Source organism: Rana temporaria, chromosome 5, assembly GCF_905171775.1.
Source record: "Rana temporaria chromosome 5, aRanTem1.1, whole genome shotgun sequence".
In the NCBI taxonomy this organism is placed as follows: domain Eukaryota; kingdom Metazoa; phylum Chordata; class Amphibia; order Anura; family Ranidae; genus Rana; species Rana temporaria.
The window spans coordinates 355,729,933-355,749,211 of NC_053493.1; the positions used below are offsets into that span (position 1 = coordinate 355,729,933).

Genomic DNA, 19,279 nt, shown 5'->3' on the forward strand with positions numbered 1-19,279 from the left:
TTTGGGGTGTTTTTCTGCTCTTGTTAAAAAAAAAAACGGCTACAAAAATTTGAGAGCTGGTTCTCAAATTTTCCGACAACAAAATCCGTTCTCGTAAATTCCGATCGTGTGTAGCCAATTCCGATGCACAAAATTCCATGCATGCTCTGAATCAAGTATCAAGTATGAGACAGAAGCTCTTGGTCTGGTAAAACTAGCGTTCATTATGGAGATAGCACATTCGTCACGCTGTAACGGACTGAAAAGCGCGAATCGTCTCTGACCAAACTTCTACTAACACGACTGGTATTGAACTTCCCTTTAATAGTGCAATCGTACGTGTTGTACGTCACCACGTTCATGGCATTCGGAATTTCCGACAACATTTGTGCGACCGTGTGTATGCAAGACAAGTTTGAGCCAACATCCGTCGGATGTTTGTCTCTTCTGCATTAAAGGTCTGCCTGTTTGTACATTTAGAATTTTTATTTAAAGTTTCACTTTACGTAGTGGTCTATATTCATTATAAATAGTACGAAAGAGCAAGAAAATCTGATGATATTAGTGCCAACATCCCTAGAGAACATCAATATTTTACACTACATATGTGGTGGGACATTATAGGCACCATTACAGTACTATGATTTTAAATATATTTAAATTTTATTATACAAAACTTCATAAAAACATAAAATTAAAGGGTTTGTAAAGGATATTTTTTTTTATCTTAATAGCTTCCTTTACCTTAAAGGAGTTGTAAAGAAAAAATTTTTTTTTTGCTGAAATGACTGTTTACAGGGTATAGAGACATAATAATTAACTGATTCCTTTTAAAAATGATTAAAAATCAATCATATAATGTACCTGCAGTTTCTAGTTTCATTTTTGCATGTTGTTTCCTGCTTCTGTGATGTACAGAGCCACAGAGCCAATAAAGGGCAGTGATGGTTTGGAAAACAAAACTGATTGGTGCTGTGGGGTTTTAGACACACAGTAATCACACCTCCTTGATTAGTGACCACAGAGGGAAAGCTCCCAGCACTGTGGTTATCAGGAAACAGACAACCAGGAAGTGTGGAGATCAGAGAAGAATTACAGCAACTTAAGAGCAAAAACGAACAATGAGGACATGAAAACAGCACTGCATTAAGGTAAAGGAAGCTATTAAGATATAAAAAAAAATCCTTTACAAACCCTTTAATGCAGTGTTGTACGTCACTGCGCTTTGCTAGATCATTTTTTCAAAACGATGGTGTGTGGGCAACATCGTTTTTAATGATGAAGTTGGGAAAACTTTGTTTTTTGGACATGCTGAAAAACAGTTGTTTTTTTCATGCTGAAAAATGATCGTGTGTACGCGGCAATAGGCTTTCATGGTCTAGTTATAATCCAGTGATTGGAACAGATAGCTAGATTCATAGAGAGCTAGATTCATAGAGAGTTACGCCGGCGTATCAGTAGATACGTCGACGTAACTCGGAATCTGCGCCGTCGTAAGTTTAAGTATATGCTCAAACTGAGATACACTTAAACCTATCTAAGATACGACGGACTGCGCCGTCGTATCTTAGGGTGCAATATTTACGCTGGCCGCTAGGTGGCGCTTCCGTTGAGTTTGGCATAGAATATGCAAATGACTAGATACGCCGATTCACGAACGTACGTGCGCCCGTCGCAGTAAAGATATGCCGTTTCCGTAAGAGGTACACCGGCGTAAAGATAAAGCTGCCCCCTAGGTGGCGTAGCCAATGTTAAGTATGGCCGTCGTTCCCGCGTCGAAATTTGAAAATTTTACGTTGTTTGCGTAAGTCGTCCGTGAATGGGGCTGGATGTAATTTACGTTCACGTCGAAACCAATACGTCCTTGCGGCGTACTTTGGAGCAATGCACACTGGGATATGTACACGGACGGCGCATGCGCCGTTCGTAAAAAACGTCAATCACGTCGGGTCACCAAACATTTACATAAAACACGCCCCCCATCCTCATTTGAATTAGGCGCGCTTACGCCGGCCCCATTTACACTACGCCGCCGTAAGTTAGGAGGCAAGTGCTTTGTGAATACAGTACTTGCCTCTCTGACTTAAGGCGGCGTAGCGTAAATACGATACGCTACATCGCCTTAAAGATGCGGCGCCCTAGCTGAATCTAGCTAAGAGTGTTTAGCCATGTGTGCCCAGCTTACTGCTCTTTCTTTCTGTTTCAGGTACTTTTGCTATCACATCCCTGATCTCTGCTTCAGCTGTTGAGAGGCTTGTTCCTTGGAACAATGGCACTGCCACTAATGGCTCATTGGGAGATATGGCTATATCTGATTTTGAAATGCAACGAATAGGAGTTGCTGCAGCTGTAACCTTCCTAGGTGGAGTCATACAAGTGAGTGCCTCTATGCTGCGTAGGGTTATTTAATTCATAAATTCAGTTATTTCCCTACAAGATGAGATAATCCAAAATTGTATTGTGTTGTATTTCACATTTTCCAGATTTGCATCGTAGATCAACTAGACTGGTCTACTTTTGAGAATCTCTTAACCACTTCAGCCCCGGAGGATTTGGCTGCCCAATGACCGGACCATTTTTGCATTGTGCGGTCGTGCAACGTGGCTCCCAAACAAGATTGACGTCCTTTTTTTCCCCACAAATAGAGCTTTCTTTTGGTGATATTTGATCACCTCTGGGGTTTCTATTTTTTGCGCTATTAAAAAAAAAAGAGCGACAATTTTGAAAAAAAAGCAATATTTTTTTACATTTTGCTATAATAAATATCCCAAAAAAGATATAAAATTATTATTTTTTTCCCCTCAGTTTAGGCCGATATGTATTCTTGGTAAAAAAATTGCAATAAGTGTATATTGATTGGTTTGCGCAAAAGTTATAGCGTCTACAAAATAAGGGATAGTTTTATGGAATTTTTATTGTTATTTTTTTTTATTAGTAATGGAGGTGACCAGCAATTTTTATCGCGACTGCAACATTATGGCGGACACATGGGACACCTTTGACACTATTTTGGGACCATTGTCATTTATACAGCGATTAGTGCTATAAAAATGTGTAAATGACACTGGCAGTAAAGGGGTTAAACACTAGGGGGCGAGGAAGGGGTTGAGTGTGTCCTAGGGAGTGATTCTAACTGTGTGGGTGCTGGGCTTACTGTGACACGACACTGATCGCTGCTCCCGATGACAGGGAGCAGACGATCAGTGTCCTGTCACTAGGCAGAACAGGGAGATGACTTGTTTACACATTCAGTCTACATTCAAGTACGAGACAGAAGTACTTGGTCTGGTAAAACTAGCGTTCGTAATGGAGATAGCACATTCGTCACGCTGTAACGGACTGAAAATCATGAGACTGAAAAGCGTGAATCGTCTCTCACCAAACTTCTACTAACACGGCTGGTATTAAACTTCCCCTTTCTAATGCCTTTGTACGTGTTGTACGTCATTGCGTTCTTGACGTTCGGAATTTCTGACACGATTTGTGTGACCGTGTGTATGCAAGACAAGTTTGAGTCAACATCCGCCGGAAATTTATCCACGGTTTTGTTGTCAGCTGTCCCTGCTGGGAGAACACAGTGCTTATTACTATTTCCTATAACATCCACTTAATAATAATAGAATAAAAATACAGCGCTATCCCTTCAATAACATATAAACATATGTGGAAATAAAAGTCTCTCAAAATGTGGAATCCCAAAGAGTGCATGCAGTTAATCCCAAAGAAATATAGGCATAGAGCGTTTACTGTATGATGAAACGGTAAACAAAAGAATGCTCCACCAGCACCAACACTCCAATCATGCAGCCTCTTACCAGACGGAACACTCCAATCATGCAGCCTCTTACCAGACGGATTTGGCTACCTCTCAAGCAGCCTCTCAGTGCAGTGGAACAGCTCCAGGCAAGATTGAGATAAAACGTTCCAAAGGTACCCCTCCAGGATCCAACACTAGAGTTACGCTCGCAGTCCTCTCCAGGTTATCATATATATCAGAAAAGAACAGAGAGCCTCCTCATGGTGTAATAAGTTTTAAAATCCAATAAGGTTTAATAAAGTATTGCACATACATTTATGAACTGAGTATGAAGCATTTACAAGTCATAGGGGTAACCAACCAATCAAGATGGCCATGGTCCGTGCCATTGCGCGATGGCGTCTCACACCTTAGATCCACCCTACGCATTTTGTCACTAGGGGATGCTGTCAGGGGAGTGGCGTACGAACAGCATCACATTGTATAAATACTGACTGGAAGGACCCACCCTTTTAATCGGTGTACATTCCAAAGGCTGCCATGCGCCCCAGATACCATAATCTTATCAGCAGCTAAAACTGTAAACAATAACTGGTCAGGAAAAGGTCATTGTACTCCAAACACCATCTAGCCATCCCAGACCTGCCAAGTTATCCAACAGAACCCCTTAGCTCAACCAACAATTGTTAATGCCGCAATCCATAATTAAATAGATGGCCAGCAAAAAATAGCACACCTGCTTGCAATAATCACATGTAAAATTTGACAGACTGGTTGTACACAAGTTGATCAATTAATCAACTTGGGTACATTCAACCTGCCCATACGTGGTTCGAATCTCAGCCAGTTCCTGCTGAACTAGCCGAGATTCAAACTGTATGGTCAGCTTAAGCAGTGGAAAGGTCTACCTGATGGTATATAAATGAATTAGATTATTTAGGTAGGTCTTTACACTCTGATAAACAAAAACTGTCCACATGTCATAATGTTACTGTTCTGTCTCCTTATGATTTTCCAGCAACTATGTAAGAGGATGGCCCATATCACTGGATAAAAACTGTATACAGGGTGGGCCATTTATTTGGATACACCTTAATAAAATGTGAATGGTTGGTGATATTAACATCCTGTTTGTGGCACATTAGTATATGTGAGGGGGGAAACTTTTCAAGATGGGTGGTGAAGTCGGCCATTTTGAATCCAACTTTTGTTTTCTCAATAGTAAGAGGGTCATGTGACACATCAAACCTATTGGGAATTTCACAAGAAAAACAATGGTGTGCTTGGTTTTAACATAACTTTATTCTTACCGCGTTAAAATCGCGGTAAAACACTGCTATTTTCCCGCGATTTTACTGCGGTTTTAACACTCCGCTATAGGCGTATCCAGTGTGAAAGGGGTCTAATGAAGAAACATCAGTGGCTGTCCTAGCTTCATTCAGCAAGAGCCTATAGCGTAGCAGTCGCCGCATGTCACTGGAGAGCACATTGAACACATTTTAAAAGTGGTCAGAAACTTGTAAATAACTCATGAAAGAATAAAGTTACGTTAAAACCAAACACACCACTGTTTTTCTTGTGAAATTCCCAATAAGTTTGATGTGTCACATGACCCTCTTCCTATTAAAAAAAAAAAAAGTTGGATTCAAAATGGCCGACTTCAAAATGGCCGCCATGGCCACCACCCATCTTGAAAAGTTTCCCCCCTCACATATACTAATGTGCCACAAACAGGAAGTTAAATATCACCAACCATTCCCATTTTATTAAGGTGTATCCATATAAATGGCCCACCCTGTAGATTGTTTAAGGCCCTCACACAAGAGTCTTAAGCTAGAAAACACAGACACCATACAATCAAATTGTAACGCAACCAGCATTATACTGGACACCTATCTTTAATACCTTGGTGTTGATTTACTAGCACTGGAGAGTGCAAAATCTGGTGCAGCTCTGTATAGAAACCAATCAGCTTACAGGTTTGAGGCCGGGTTCACACTTGTGCGACACGACACTAGTACTACTTTTGATCCGACTTTGCCCTGCGACTTGAAGCCGACATACGTCCGACTTTCAATGAACGGGGATCCGACTTGGATCCCTGCCAATACCAGGCACTATGTTTGATATGAATCTTGAGGGGGAACTCCACGCCAAATTTTAAACAAAAAAACGGCATGGGTTCCCCCTCCAAGAGCATACCAGGCCCTTGGGTCTGGTATGGGTTTAAAGGGGAACCCCTTCGCTGAAAAAACAGCGTGGGGGTCCCCCCAGAATCCACACCAGACCCTTATCCGATCACGCAGCCCGGCCGGCCAGGAAATGGGGTGGGGACGAGCGAGCGCCCCCCCCTCCTGAGCCGTACCAGGCCGCATGCCCTCAACATGGGGGGGTGAGTGCTTTGGGGCAGAGGGGCCATGTTGATGAGGACAGGGCCACTTCCCGACAACCCTGGCCGTTGGTTGTCAGGGTCTGCGGGCGGGGGGCTTATCGGAATCTGGGCGCCCCCTTTAATGGCCCCCCACCCTATGTGAATTAGTATGGGGTACATCGTACCCCTACCCATTCACCTGGGGGAAAAGTGTCAAGAAAAAAAAAAAACACTACACAGGTTTTTTAAAGTAATTTATTAGGCAGCTCTGGAGGTCTTCTTCCAACTTCAGGGGTCTCTTCCGACTTCGGGGGTCTTCTTCCGACTCCGGGGGTCTCTTCCGACTCTCCGCTCTCTTCTCCGCGCTCTCCGGTGCTTTCTGCCGTGCCCCTCCACTATCTTCTTGCAGCTCTTTTACTAGTGGGGGGCCCGGTCTTCACTGCAGTCTTCTCCGCCATCTTCACCGCCGTCTTCTTCCCTCTTTCTCCTGTCCCAATGTTGACTCGGCAAGCTCTCCCGCTGTAATGCGGTGTGAGCGGTGCGCAACCATTTATATAGGCATGGGCGTGGTCACCGGGTGATGTCACCCGGTGACCCGCCCATTTGACGTCACAGTCCCGGGGCATGATGGGACTGTGATGTCATACGGACGGGGTGATTGGGTGTGACCACACCCCATGCCTATATAAATGGTTGCGCACCGCTCACACAGCATTACAGCGGGAGAGCTCGTCGGGACAGGAGAAAGGGAAGAAGACGGCGGAGAAGATGGCGGTGAAGACCGGGCCCCCACTAGTAAAAGAGCTGCAAGAAGATAGTGGAGGGCAGAAAGCACCGGAGAGTGCGGAGAAGAGAGTGGAGAGTCGGAAGAGACCCCCAAAGTCGGAAGAGACTCCCAAAGTCGGAAGAAGACCTCTGGAGCTGCCTAATAAATTACTTTAAAAAACCTGTGTAGTGTTTTTTTTTTTCTTGACACTTTTCCAACAGGTGAATGGGTAGGGGTAAAATAGAGGAACTCTTTAAATCACAGACCAGACCTGCAGTCATGGGCGTCCGCTGAAATTTTTTCAGGGGGGGGCGCTTCGGCAGCGGTGACACACAGTCACATTTAACCCTTTCTTCGACCGCTAGCGGAGGTTAAAAGTGCCCCCCCACGTTAAAATGTAAAAACGCCCCACTGTGCCCCCTGCATCTTTCAATTTCTCTTTGTCACTACTGTGTACCCCCTCTCCACAACTGCACCTCTGGACCCCTTTAAATTACACAGCACCCTACATCACTGGATCCCTTTACATTACACAGCACCCTGCACCTCTGGGCCCCTTTACTTTACACAGCACCCCACAGCTCTGGACCCCTTTACATTACACAGCACCCTGCACCTCTGGACCCCTTTACATTACACAGCACCCTGCATCACTGGACCCCTTTACATTACATAGCACCCTGCACCTCTGGACCCCTTTACATTACACAGCACCCTGCACCACTGGACCCCTTTACATTACACAGCACCCTGCACCTCTGGACCCCTTTACATTACACAGCACCCCACAGCTCGGGACCCCTTTACATTACACAGCACCCTGCATCACTGGAACCCTTTACATCACACAGCACACTGCATCACTAGATCCCTTTACATTACACAGCACCCTGCACCTCTGGACCCCTTTACATTACACAGCACCCCACAGCTCTGGACCCCTTTACATTACACAGCACCCTGCATCATCGGACCCCTTTACATTACACAGCACCCTGCATCACTGGACCCCTTTACATTACACAGCACCCCACAGCTCTGGACCCCTTTACATTACACAGCACCCTGCATCACTGGACCCCTTTACATTACCCTGCACCTCTGGACCCCTTTACATTACACAGCACCCTGCATCACTAGACCCCTTTACATTACACAGCACCCCACAGCTCGGGACCCCTTTACATTACACAGCACCCCACAGCTCGGGACCCCTTTACATTACACAGCACCCTGCATCACTGGAACCCTTTACATTACACGGAACCCTGCATCACTAGACCCCTTTACATTACACAGCACACTGCATCACTGGACCCCTTTACATTACACAGCACACTGCATAACTGGACCCCTTTACATTGCACAGCACCCTGCATCACTGGAACCCTTTACATTACACGGAACCCTGCATCACTAGACCCCTTTACATTACACAGCACACTGCATCACTGGACCCCTTTACATTACACAGCACACTGCATCACTGGACCCCTTTACATTACACAGCACCCTGCACCTCTGGACCCCTTTACATTACACAGCACCCTGCACCCCTTTACATTACACAGCACCCCACAGCTCTGGACCCCTTTACATTACACAGCACCCTGCATCACTGGACCCCTTTACATTACACAGCACCCTGCATCACTGAAACCCTTTACATTACACAGCACCCTCCACCTCTGGAACCCTTTACATTACATGGAACCCTTTACATTACACCACCCTGCACCTCTGGAACCCTTTACATTACACGGAACCCTTTACATTACATGGAACCCTTTACATTACACCACCCTGCACCTCTGGAACCCTTTACATTACACGGAACCCTTTACATTACATGGAACCCTTTACATTACACCACCCTGCACCTCTGGAACCCTTTACATTACACGGAACCCTTTACATTACATGGACCCCTTTACATTAAACAGCACCATGCACTGTGCAGGGCATTAATACATGAGTTTCCATGACCAGTGCAGGACATTTACCCCCCCCCCCATGCTGCATAGTAAAAAAAAAATCACAGAAAGTCATCACAGTTAATAATGCTATACGGAATGCAGTCTGAAGATTATGAACTGTGAATGTGATTTTTTTATTTTATATGCAGCATGGTGGGGGGGGGGGGGGTAAATGTCCTGCACTGGTCATGGTAACTCATGTATTAAAGGAGTTCTCTGACCTAAATCTTTTAACCCCCGCTGTGCCCGGGCTGTAAAAAAATAGAAAATAAACTGTCACTTACCTGCCTACGATCCCCCGTTGTTCCGATATCGCCGTCCCGTTCTCCGGTCCCGGGCCCCTTCCGCTTCCTGTGTGTCGGTGACTCATAGTGCGCTCAGCCTATCAGCGGCCGCAGCAATGTCCCGTCGTGGCCACTGATAGGCTGAGCGCACTATGAGTCACCGACACACAGGAAGCGGAAGAGACCGGGACCGGAGAACGGGACGGCGATATCGGAACAACGGGGGATCGTAGGCAGGTAAGTGAAAGTTTATTTTCTATTTTTTTACAGCCCGGGCACAGCGGGGGTTAAAAGTTTTAGGTCAGAGAACTCCTTTAATGTCCTGCACAGTGCATGACATTAATACATGTGTTATTACAATGACCAGTGGAACTGTGCAGGACATTTAGGACATTTTGTGATGAAAATAGATGTTGTTGGTGCTTGCCTGGTTTGTTCCTCGTCGGCGGCGCTGGCTCCTCCTCTCTACACTCCTCTCATCAGTGCCGTCCCAGTCAGCCCTGAATGATAATCCCCGCCCGCCGTGAGTGACGTCACGCCGCCAGGACGGGCGCCGGGCGGGGGTGTAAACTAAGGTTAGCAGCTCGGCTGCACGATCACACGATGATCATATTGGCTGGAGCCTGGTGTCGGCAAACACGGGCGGGCCGCGGGAGCGGAGTAAATACACTGACAGACTGCAGACTAAAATAATCATTGCAGTGACACTCTTACACGATCCCAGGGGGGGTCAAGCGACCCCCCTTGCCCTATGGAGCGGACGCCCATGCCTGCAGTCCAGGCTGAGTAAGGCCTCAGAGAACATGGCATTACTGTCTGTATTTAACTGCTTGATGGGCTTATTTTGGGCCTGGCTGGTTCACATGTATGTGTTTTGGCGGCCCACATTTGCGCAGGCACAGCAGCCCATTCATTTGAATGGGCCGCCATGCCTGCGTTTCCTGCAAAGAAAATCGCACGCCTCATGTAATAGGCTGCGCACACGGCACGCCTATGCCCATCAAGCACTGAAATACAGCACTGTCTGTCCATTCTGCTGTCTGCTGTGACTTATCTGCAGTTCCCGCACTGTCAAACTTGCTGCATTTTTAGACGTTTAGGTCACGCTTTTAAAAACACAGTGCGTTTGTGTGTGCAAGAACTGCAGGTAAGTAGCATGGTGCAAAAGCAGAATGGATTTCAAGGCAACTGTATTTTTAAAATGCTGAATGCACCTTTTTTCTGCAGGAAACAAAGGCATGGCAGCCCATGACCAGTGTAATTCGGATAGCCCAATTACCCCCCAAAACCAACCACATTGTTACCATTACCTTACCCCCCCTTCTATATAAACGAGAGACACAAGTTGTTGGAGTTAAATTTGGCCACGACAGCCCAAATTTTTATTTTACCACAAAATAATTTTAAATAAAATAATTAAATCACACCAAACTTTTCCTTTAACAATTTAATAACCACTTTTAATAATAATAACCCAGCCTATTGGTCTTTGACGGTACCCGGCTTAAACTTCCTTTATTTAACCTTACACTGCGGAAACCATTAACCATAACCGGCCCCCAGCCGACCCAGCTCGGAGACGAACTTTTTCCCACCGCAGTGCAACCATACCCGTATTCCCACGGACACCGTTCCACTGGAATAATCCCCCATAAGGGTCCCATCTCACCGATGAGCCCACCACCATTTTCATCCCGTCTGTAACTGCCACCATCAAAGACCAACGAACACCGCCGACCACTCGGCCACCGCTGTCATGACGAACATATCCCTCCGACCTGAAATAGAGAAAACACACAAACGACACCAAACACAACACAAATAGGGAGGGTGGGTGGGAAAAACCTGCCTCCTCTGGTCGTTCCTTCCCGCACTTTCCTCCCGAGTCCACGCCTCCCCCTTTTATAATACTCCTCCCCTCTCTGCAAGCCATTGCATTTTCCTTCCACCAACCAGCTTCCTTCATTCCTTAACCCTTCCTTGTCCTACCTCCCCACAGTCATGCCCGGCCCTACGTTATTGTTTTCTGGCTTTTTACTCCGGGCCTCACTTTCAAATTAATGGGCTGCTGTGCCTGCACAAATGAGGGCCGCCAAAACACATACATGTGAACCAGCCAGGCCCAAAATAAGCTGGAGGGGGGCCCAAAAAAAATGTTTGCCCAGGGCCCAAACCATATTAAACAGAGCCCTGGATGTGGGTCACCAATCCAACTGTACCCTGACGGTTTGTCTCTGATCTTATTTTGTTTCTTAAGCGAATCATCATCAGTGTTTGTGTTGCATGATTATGTCTGGATTGCATGTACTGATCATCTAAGTTATTTTAATAGCTTAACAAATGTTCTATATGTCATTTTAATTTTCTTTTTATCACCAAGAGTGTGGAAGTTTATATAACATGTACAAGGTGTGATTAGATAACAGTAAAGTGAGAGTTACAGAGTTGAATGAAGGACAAGCAGCGTTGTGCAATTGAGAACTGGATATACCACATTTTCGTGGTTACACAAGTAAACCGATCAAGTATGTACACAGCTCCCTTACAGAATTATAACAACAACAATATACAGCATCAATAAAGTGAATAAAAAAACACTACTTAACCACTTAAGACCTGGACCAATATGCAGGTCCCTTTTTGCGATTCGGCACTGCGTCGCTTTAACTGACAATTGCGCGGTTGTGCAACGTGGCTCCCAAACAAAATTGGCGTCCTTTTTTTCCCACAAATAGAGCTTTCTTTTGGTGGTATTTGATCACCACTACGGTTTTTATTTTTTGCTCTATAAACAAAAATAGAGCGACATTTTTGAAAAAAATCAATATTTTTAACTTTTTGCTATAATAAATATCCCCAAAATAGATATAAAAAAACGTTTTTTTCCTCAGTTTAGGCCGATACGTATTCTACTACCTATTTTTGGTAAAAAAAATCGCAATAAGCGTTTAACGATTGGTTTGTGCAAAATGTATATTGTTTACAAAATAGGTGATAGTTTTATGGCATTTTTATTAATAATTTTTTTTTACTACTAATGGTGGCCATCATTTTTTTCGTGACTGCGACATTATGGCGGACATATCGGACAATTTTGACACATTTTTGGGACTATTGTCATTTTCACAGCAAAAAGTGCTATAAAAATGCATTGATTATTGTGAAAATGACAATTGCAGTTTAGGAGTTTACCACTAGGGGGCGCTGTAGGGGTTAAGTGTGACCTAATGTGTGTTTCTAACTGTAGGGGGGCAGGGCTGGACTTGTGACGTCACTGTTCGTCTTTCCCTATATGAGGGAACAGACGATCAGTGACACTGCCACTGTGAAGAACGAGGAAGGTGTGTTTACACACACCTCTCCCCGTTCTTCAGCTCCTGTGACCGATCGAGGGACTCCGGCGGCAATCGGGTCCGCGGGTCCCTCGGCTGCGGTCAAGGAGCTTCAGACCGGGTCGCGGCCACGCGCCCGACCCACGGCTGGGCACTTAAAGAGGACGTACAGGTATGTGCTTGTGCCCGGCCGTGCCATTCTGCCGACGTATATCGGCGTTAGGCGGTCCTTAAATGGTCACTAAAGAATATTTTTTTTAAATAACAAACATGTTATACTTACCTCCACTGTGCAGTTTTTTTTGCACAGAGTGCCCCCGATCCATGTCTTCTGGGGTCCCTCAGCGGCTGTCTCTGGTCCTCTCCGCAATTAGTTACCACAGTCATGCGAGAGCTCGCATGGTGGTCACTAATTGCGGGCGCGCTCCCGTGATACAGCGAGCGGCCATAGCTGCTCACTGTATCCCTCGGCCCTGCGCCACATCACTGGATGTGATTGACAGCAGCGCCAGCCAATGGCTTCGCTGCTCTCAATCCATCTGCTCTAGCCAATCAGCGGCCAGGCTGAGCGGCGAAGAGGATATCGGGACCGCGCGGGACTTTCAAGGGGTCAGATAAGTATAACGGGGGCTCGGGCAGCATCCAATGTTTTTTCACCTTAACCACTTAACCCCCGGACCATATTGCTGGTCAAAGACCAGGCCACTTTTTACAATTCGGCACTGCGTCGCTTTAACTAACAATTGCGCGTTCGTGCGTCGTGGCTCCCAAACAAAATTGGCGTCCTTTTTTTCCCACAAATAGATCTTTCTTTTGGTGGTATTTGATCACCTCCGCGGTTTTTAGTTTTTGCGCTATAAACAAAAGTAGAGCGACAATTTTGAAAAAAATATATATTTTTTACTTTTTGCTATAATAAATATCCCCCAAAAATATATAAAAAACTATTTTTTTCCTCAGTTTAGGCCGATGAAAAATAAGTAGAAGAATACGTATCGGCCTAGACTGAAAAAAAAAAAGTTTTTTTTTTTTTTAAATTGGGATATTTATTATAGCAACAAATATTGTATTTTTTTTTCAAAATTGTCGTTCTTTTTTGTTTATAGCGCAAAAAAATAAAAACCGCAGAGGTGATCAAATACCACCAAAAGAAAGCTCTACTTGTGGGGAAAAAAGGACGTCAATTTTGTTTGGGAGCCACGTCGCACGACCGCGCAATTGTCAGTTAAAGCGACGCAGTGCCGGAAGCTGAAATTTAAACTTGGCAGGAGAGGGGTATTTGTGCCCAGTAAGCAAGTGGTTAAAAGATAAACTGTAATGGTTTTAAATCAATTTTATGTTCATTTGTTTAGGAGTACACCTGTTTATAATGATGTTTTATTTACTGTCTTTGTTATACAAAAAAACCTTTATCAAATAGCAAAAAGGATTCCCACAGCACTATAGGTTTGCCAAAAAGACAGTACAGCAGAAGCATCCTTACTTTTTCTAACATAACCCATGGATGGAGCTGGCCAATAAGGAACAACTCACTGCTCTGACTCAGTCAATTGTATGTCATTTTTCAACAACAGAGACAAATGTGTAAAATGAACTAAAAGTTCTACTTGTTGGCTTGAAATTAAAATACATAGGCCCAGATTCACAAAGCACTTACGCCGACGTATCTCGAGATACGCCGCGTAAGTGTAAGTATGCATCGTCGTATCTATGCGCGGTGCCCATAAACTGAGATACGCCTAAAAATAGGCTTCATCCGACCGACGTAACTTTCCTACGCCGGCGTATCGTGGGCGCATATTTACGCTGGGCCCATTGATTTTCTATGCACATATGCAAATGAGGGAGATATGCAGTGATCCGTCGTATCTTAGGGAGAAGTTCTGACGTGATTCTAAGCATGCGCACAGGGATGTGGCCACGGGACGGCGCATGCACCGTTCATTTTAAGTACTTCCATGGCGCTTGTCCCATCATTTGCATGGGGTCACGCCTCATTAGCATGGCTCACGCCCACTCCACATACGCTGGCTTACGCTGAGGAAACCCAGCGTATCTCTAAGAGCGAGTGGGAGCAAGTGTTTGCCTCTGTGCGCTGCTTCGGCGTAGCGTATATTAGATACCCTACGCCCGCATAAATATGCGCCGATGCATGTGAATACGGGCCATAATATTTAGACCCCATGCACACAGGGTGTTAGAAAAAAATGAGCTGCAAAAGCCACTACCAATGCTAGGGAAAAGCGGCTGTAAAAACGTTTTTTTTAGGAGCTTTTTGCATTGGCGTTAATGCACGCTTAGCCTAGGAGATCCCATTGATTTGAGTAGAAGTTGATCCGACTTGCGGTACTGCTTGTGCACATAGGATTTTGAAGGGGAACCCTCGCAGAAATAAAAAAAAAAAAACTGGCGTGGGGTTCACCCCAAAGAGCATACCAGACCCTCCGGTCTGGTATAGATTTTAAGAGGAACTCCCGCGCCCAAAACATTGGCGTGGGGTCCCCCCCAAAATCCATACCAGACCTTTATCTGAGCATGCACCATGAAAAGTGTGCTGCTCTCTCTAAGAAGTTCTCTGTTCAAAATTGTTGTGTACCAATGTTCCATACCTCCCAACTTTTTGAGATGGGAAAGAGGGACACCTATCAGCAAAAGTATGCATCATAGGACACACCCCTTGCCACACCCACTTAAAGGAGATTTGTACAAAAAAAACAAGATTGGTTAAACCTACGCATGCTTTTTTTACCACTACTATTTCTTTATATTGGCTTTTGAAATTTACAAATGAAGCAACTTAGAATTTGGATGAAAGGTTTAGCACAGACCAAAATGAGGGACAAATGAGGAGGAATGAGGGACCAAGGGACATTGCTCCAAATCAGGGATAGTTGGGAGCTATGATGTTCTAACCCCTCGCTGTGCAGCTACCCCCAGCACCCTATCCCCCTACCCCCCCCATTCTGCCCTCACTTATACTTGTACTCTCCCCCACCCTGCCCTCACTTATCCCCCTACTCCCCCCCACCTTGCCCTCACCTATCCCCCCACCCTGCCCTCACCCAACTCCCTACCCCCCCATACCTACCCTCTTCATGGCGATAGGTATCAGTAATTGGTATTTGGCGAGTAACTAAAAAAGGTATAGGTATACTCGGTGTTAAAAAAAATGGTATCGGTGCATCCCTAGTAAGGGGCATTTGCCCCACTACGTGGATTTACAATGATTTCCTCTGGGGTAAAAAGTTGAGAAAGCTAATCTAGAGACCATATTTCAGTTATGGGTGGAGCCTGATGTGCTAAAGAATATCTTCTCTCATGGCCCCAAATGTTGAGACTTTCTAACTCCAGCTCACAGCCTGGCTTTGATATTTTAGAGTCTCCTTCAAAGAAAGAGTCTTACTTTTCCCGCTTGACTAGTTTATATTAGAGGTCGACCGATATGGGTTTTTCTCTGGCAGATGCCGATATTTAGAAATCGGGGCGGCCGATGGCCGATATATGATGCCAATTTTTGCGGCCGATATTTTAGACCGATTTTTTTTTTTTGGCAGGTGCCACTGGTTCGTATCGGTCGACCTCTAGTTTATATGAATAATTACTACACAAGCTTTTTCCTAATCTAGTGTTAATAACATTTACATTTTTAGTTACACTGATAGCCAGGTTTGGTTTATAAAACTTCCCTGGAAGTGGTATTTCCTGTTCATGTGATTGGCTCGCTGCTTTTTCTCCTATTACAATTCTGGGATTGATCATGCGACTGCAATGGGACAAACCTCCCACTGAGCACTAAAGTAAGAAGTGACTGTGGTAGTCAGAAGGTGTGTGCAATCAGTGTAGGCAGTGGGTAGGACTGTGCAAAGATGTTTGCTTAAATCCTTGTAATATATGTAATTGATAAGAGGGTATGCACTACTAATTGTGCTTTCTATTTTTCAACAGATGTCAATGTCTTTGCTGCAGTTGGGGTGTGCCACTTTTCTCCTCTCAGAGCCTGTAGTCAGTGCAATGACAACAGGAGCAGCGACTCACGTGGTGACGTCACAAGTCAAGTTCCTGCTAGGAATGAAGATGCCTTATATATCTGGACCATTAGGGATGTTCTATGTAGGTTTGTTAACTTATGTCTGTGTGATGTAAACTACACTTGATTGTGGTTGTTTAAATGAAGGAAATATAAATAAATATATATATATATATATATATATATATATATATTTATATATATATATATATATATATATATATATATATATATATACAGTATCTCACAAAAGTATATTAAGAATATATATAATAATATATATATATATATATATATATATATATATATATATATTATAATATATAAGTATATTAAGAATATTTTATTATATCTTTTCATGTGACAACACTGAAGAGATTACACTTTACTACAATGTAAAGTAGTGAGTGTAAAGCTTGTATAACAGTGTCAATTTGCTGTCCTCTCACAATAACCTAACACTTAGCAAATAATGTCTAAACTGCTGGCAACAAAAGTGAGTACACCCCTAAGGGAAAATGTCCAAATTGGGCCCAAAGTGTCAATATTTTGTGAGGCCACCATTATTTTCCAGCACTGCCTCTTGGGCATGGAATTTACCAGAGCTTCACAGGTTGGCACTGGAGTCCTCTTCCACTCCTCCATGATGACATCACAGAGCTGGTGGATGTTAGATTCCTTGTGCTCCTCCACTTTCCGTTTGACAATGCCCCACAGATGCTCAATAGGGTTTTGGTCTGGAGACATGCTTGGCCAGTCCATCACCTTTACCTTCAGATTCTTTAGCAAAGGCAGTGGTCGTCTTGGAGGTGTCTTTGGGGGTCGTTATCATGTTGGAATACTGCCCTGCGGCCCAGGCTCCGAAGGGAGGGGATCATGCTCTGCTTCTGTATGTCACAGTACACGTTGGAACTCATGGTTCCCTCAATAAACTGTAGCTCCCCAGTGCCGTCGGCACTCATACAGCCCCAGACAATGACACTCCCACCACCATGCCTGACTGTAGGCAAGACACACTTGTCTTTGTACAAAGTGTAATTTCTTCAGTGTTGTTACATGAAAAGATCTAATAAAATATTTAGAAAAGTGTGAGGAGTGTACTCACTTTTGTGAGATACTGTATATATATTACTCTAACACAATAATAGTATGGCAATCCAAAATATGTATTTAACACTGGAAGGCTCTGGATGGGGCTAGGTGTCACTGTGATGGGATAAGGGATCTGAAGTGGGTATAGGGACTTGTTGGCATTGACTCTGTAGGGGATTTTGAATTAAGCTGGAGGCAACTGTGGGGAATGGGTCTCTGGAGAGGGCAGTGTACTGGGGGACTGGGGGCTTTGCAGCCTGCTAGAGGCTATGCAGGGGGCTGGAAACACAATGGGAGATTGGAGGATACTGTTGCTTAAGAGTTATCAAGGGGATTGTGGGCACTATGGGAGGGTTAGGGGCATGGTGGCCCACTATGGGAGTTTGAGTGATTCTATGGGAGATTGAAGGCACTGTGGGAGAGATCTGCAGGTCAAGTGAATGGGCTGGCCCTATGTTACATGCAAAATTGAAAATTTCTCAAACAAAATTGCAATTAGGGAAACTTGTTCCTACTATGCAAAAATATGAAGGGCCCATTCACACCAATGCAGTCCCAATGTATAGACAAGGCATGTTACTTTATGTCCTATTGCTTCAGCTCATACTAACGTGCTGCAATAGTGTACACGTTAAGAAAAAGGACATGTTGCATTTTCATGCAGCACATTTTAATGTGCTATAATGCTTAAAGTGCTTAAATACAGTAAATAATGTTTAGTTTAAAAAGGAAAAAAAAAAGCTACAGACACTGGATTGCACTTTAACAATGCATCACAGGATGCATGCACAGCACACACTAGCATGCTTGTGTCATGAGCACCTTAATAAGTGCCATTTGGTGAATCAGCCTGCACAGTTATAAAATGCAGGCTATTGAGCCTCTCAGGATGTTTTGGGTTTGTCAGACCAATATTAACAAAATGTAGACAGTGTGGTCCATTTACTAAAACTGGAAAATGCTAAATCTGGTGCAGCTGTGCATAGTAGCCAATCGGCTTCTAACTTTATCTTGTTCAATTAATCTTTGACAAAAAAAAAACAATTACAAATACTGGAAGCTATTTTGCACTCTCCAGTTTTAGCAATTCATTCCCAGTGTTTCTGGCGGAAATTAGACCAAAGATGCTATTACCTGTAAGGCAACATAGCTAGTAGGGATGGGCCGAATGACCCCCTGTTCGGTTCACACCAGAACTTTCAAACATCGAAAAAATTCGGAACCGAATAACGAACCCCATTAAAGTCTATGGGACCCGAACTGTAAAAATCAAAAGTGCCCATTTTGAAAGCTTATATGCAAGTAATTGGGCATACAATGGTTATGGGGGTCTGGGTACTGCCTTGGAGGACATGTATCAATGAAAAAAGTTTGTAAAAAATGTAATTTTTAAATGAGCAGTGATTTATTGATGCTTAAAGTGAAAGCATAAAAACAAAAAATTCCTTTCAATATAGTGCCTGGGGGGTTCCCTTAGTCTACCTGTAAAGTGGCATGTCTGTACAGTGTATAGAAGCTGTTGCAGCAATAATTGCATTTATAAAGCCCCAAAAAATTACATTTTCCCTGCAAGCTTTCTTTATTTTGAAAGCGACGACTTGGGAAGCCAGTCTGTATGATGAGCCCCCACAATATAGTGAACTAGGAACACGATTAGAGATTTTTTGGATAAATAAGAAGTACTCTTGATGAAAG

General features: G+C 44.1%; 1 protein-coding gene across 1 annotated transcript in view; it reads left to right on the forward strand.

Annotated features, from left to right (window-relative positions):
- Window positions 1–19,279, forward strand: part of SLC26A7 (solute carrier family 26 member 7) — a 93,849-nt gene that overhangs the window by 7,840 nt on the left and 66,730 nt on the right. The window contains exons 3-4 of the mRNA XM_040354619.1: window positions 2,186–2,355; window positions 16,411–16,575. Of these exons, the coding sequence (XP_040210553.1) occupies window positions 2,186–2,355; window positions 16,411–16,575 (335 nt within the window). The remainder of the gene's footprint in view (window positions 1–2,185; window positions 2,356–16,410; window positions 16,576–19,279) is intronic.